General features: G+C 54.6%; 1 protein-coding gene across 1 annotated transcript; it reads right to left on the bottom strand.

Annotated features, from left to right (window-relative positions):
- Positions 1–1,466: 1,466 nt before the first annotated feature.
- On the bottom strand, positions 1,467–2,108 carry LOC144155090 (epithelial splicing regulatory protein 2-like). The gene has a single exon (XM_077686339.1). The coding sequence runs from the start codon at positions 2,106–2,108 to the stop codon at positions 1,467–1,469; it is 642 nt and encodes a 213-aa protein (XP_077542465.1).
- Positions 2,109–2,324: the final 216 nt, after the last annotated feature.

The raw sequence follows: 2,324 nt of genomic DNA, 5'->3' as shown, positions 1-2,324 counted from the left end.
ACAAAAAAACCCTGCGAGTGGCAGAGCGCCGTCACAGTCCCAGCAGTTTTTTCAACACTGTAAACGTATTTACCGCTTTTCCCCTTGTTCCAGGTTTATCGCCAGAAGAGATCGGATGCACCAGGGATGGGCTAGAGAACATGTCTAAAAACAATCGGGGTTACCGCACTCATGTCAATTCTGTCAACCCGGCAGGCTATGAGACACCAGCAGATTTTTTTTGTGAACGTTTATTTTGCCACAGGGCATATATATGGGGGTATGGGTTGATGGCGATTAGATGAAAACGAAAATGTTCGCTTCGCGGATGAAGTCAAGGAGTGAACAATGATGGCGCCCATGTATCCATGCGGCGTATGCGGCGGCGTCGTCTACGCGGAGGCCCGTCGCCACAAGGTGCCGCGGTCTCGTCTACCCGGAAGTACTACCCGGAAGTCGGTTTGGCCTGCTGTCGTGCAGCACCGCAGGCAGCGCATGAGACCCATTAAAATCACAGAGGAAAAAAATTAGAGGACGGCATCACGTCATGCAACGGCTTTCGCAAGCCAACCTCCATAGACGCCGCTCCCTCGCTGTTTCCCTTTCCCGAGCCCTTATCCCGAGCCCTTTTATAGCATGTGGCCATGCACGTGACCCGGGATACCTTTATAGCTTCATGCCGGTGTTGTCCGGTTGGCGGAGCCGGCGCGCTCTCACATAGCGGGGTTACATGGCGCAGTGACGTCCAGACCAACTTCGATTTTACTTTACAGGCCAACTTAGTTTCTTCCAAACTCTCTTCGCACTGCCGACGCGGCGGGCAGCAAAAATTTAGCTTTGCACGTACGTACTCAAACGCAGCAAACGCTATGCTATTTCGCTATTAGTTCTGCTGCACCACCCCTGCAGGAGCCGTTCCCGTCGTGCAACGAAGAGGAGGCCTCCCGCTACATTCGCTCGTCTAAGCAAAAAGTTCCGGCTGTCACCTTCGACAAAATGCACACACCAATCACAGGCTTTCACGACCATCAAATTGTTGACATACCGTATACTGCTTTCCAATGGAAGTGTAATGCTGTTCTTCTGGACTTTCGTTCGTTGAAACTTTCATTAACTCGCATTGATACCACCTCCTTTTGCGGTTCTAATTTCTTAGTTTTCACTCATAACAGACATGGTTTGCCTTGGACTAAGGCTTCGAATGAGCCCCTTCGACTAAGGAGAAAAACAGCCCATCGAGACAACGGAGCGGACGCCACTGGCATTTAAGAGGTATGAAGAGAGTGAGAGGAAAAAAAGTACGCTCAAAGGAGGCGACACGGGTGCATGTATTCTGCAATAGCCAAAGGACAAGAGATTGACGGGCATTTCTGAACATGCAGGTGGACGGTAGAAGGAAGGACTAGCAGGACGAGTCTTCAAGGTTGCACGGACCGTAAGACCACTCACAGGTGCTGACTGCACGTCTGGGCCAGGTGAATTCCTCTTCAGGCGATGAAGAGCTCGATGTAGCGGTTGCCCATTTTGCGTAGGTTCCTCTGCTTGACAGCACGCTCGGCTTCGAGTCGAGTCGGGAAGGTCACAATGGCCTCGCCGCTCGGGCGGCCGTTGGGTTTGCGCCGCATGTGGACACGGTCGGCGGTCAGGTAAGGGAAGCCACGAAGAAATCCAAGGATATCGCGCACCGTTGCTTGATAGGGCAGTCCGCGTAGAAGAACTTTCGTGGCGCCCGCCATTTTTGAACGGTGGGAAGTCGAGGAGAAGGGGCTATTTAGGGGCCAGTATGCGGCAGGTGGGATGCACGCGGGAGACAGAGAAGGTACAGCACCGGGGGGCACCATTGGACGTGTGCCGAGTTGGTGAATGCCGAAGGGGGAACCCGGCTGGCCGAAGCGGGCCACGGGCACAGGTTCCGTGACCAGCTGATTCATGTCGTCGACCGAGCATTGGAAGACCTCGATGCGTGTCGGCGTCCTCCCCATCATAACGCGGCCGTTAAGGTGCATGGCAGCCAGGAGGGCTGCGTCTTCCGAGTCCAGTTGGACGAAGGCTGCACCCGCTGGATGGCCCTCAATGGTCTTGATCCTGTGGACCCCCTCCAGGGCGACCGAATACCGGAAATCGACCATAAAATCAAGGACTGCGTTCAACCGGCACTCGAAAGGCAAACCTCGCAAGAGCAAGCAGTTTTGGCGGGAAGACCGTTGCGGTAAGCGGGGCAAAATTCCGACCAAAGGCTGCGGAGTAATCGGTGCTTTGAACGAGAGCTGCTCCATGGCGGTGCTGCACGAAGGCGGCTGCGTTCCGTCACGCGCTGAAGCGCCCGAGACCCTCTGTTGCTGACG

The sequence above is a fragment of the Haemaphysalis longicornis genome, unplaced genomic scaffold (assembly GCF_048455015.1).
Source record: "Haemaphysalis longicornis isolate Haplotype H1 unplaced genomic scaffold, Haemaphysalis longicornis Haplotype H1 scaffold_1, whole genome shotgun sequence".
In the NCBI taxonomy this organism is placed as follows: Eukaryota; Metazoa; Arthropoda; class Arachnida; order Ixodida; family Ixodidae; genus Haemaphysalis; species Haemaphysalis longicornis.
The sequence above is the reverse complement of the archived record's forward strand: the minus strand, read 5'-3'. Positions and strand labels throughout refer to the sequence as shown.

Bases quoted from the DNA above. Each gene is read 5' to 3' on its own strand.
- LOC144155090 (XM_077686339.1), bottom strand. From the start codon at position 2,108: ATGGTCGATTTCCGGTATTCGGTCGCCCTGGAGGGGGTCCACAGGATC.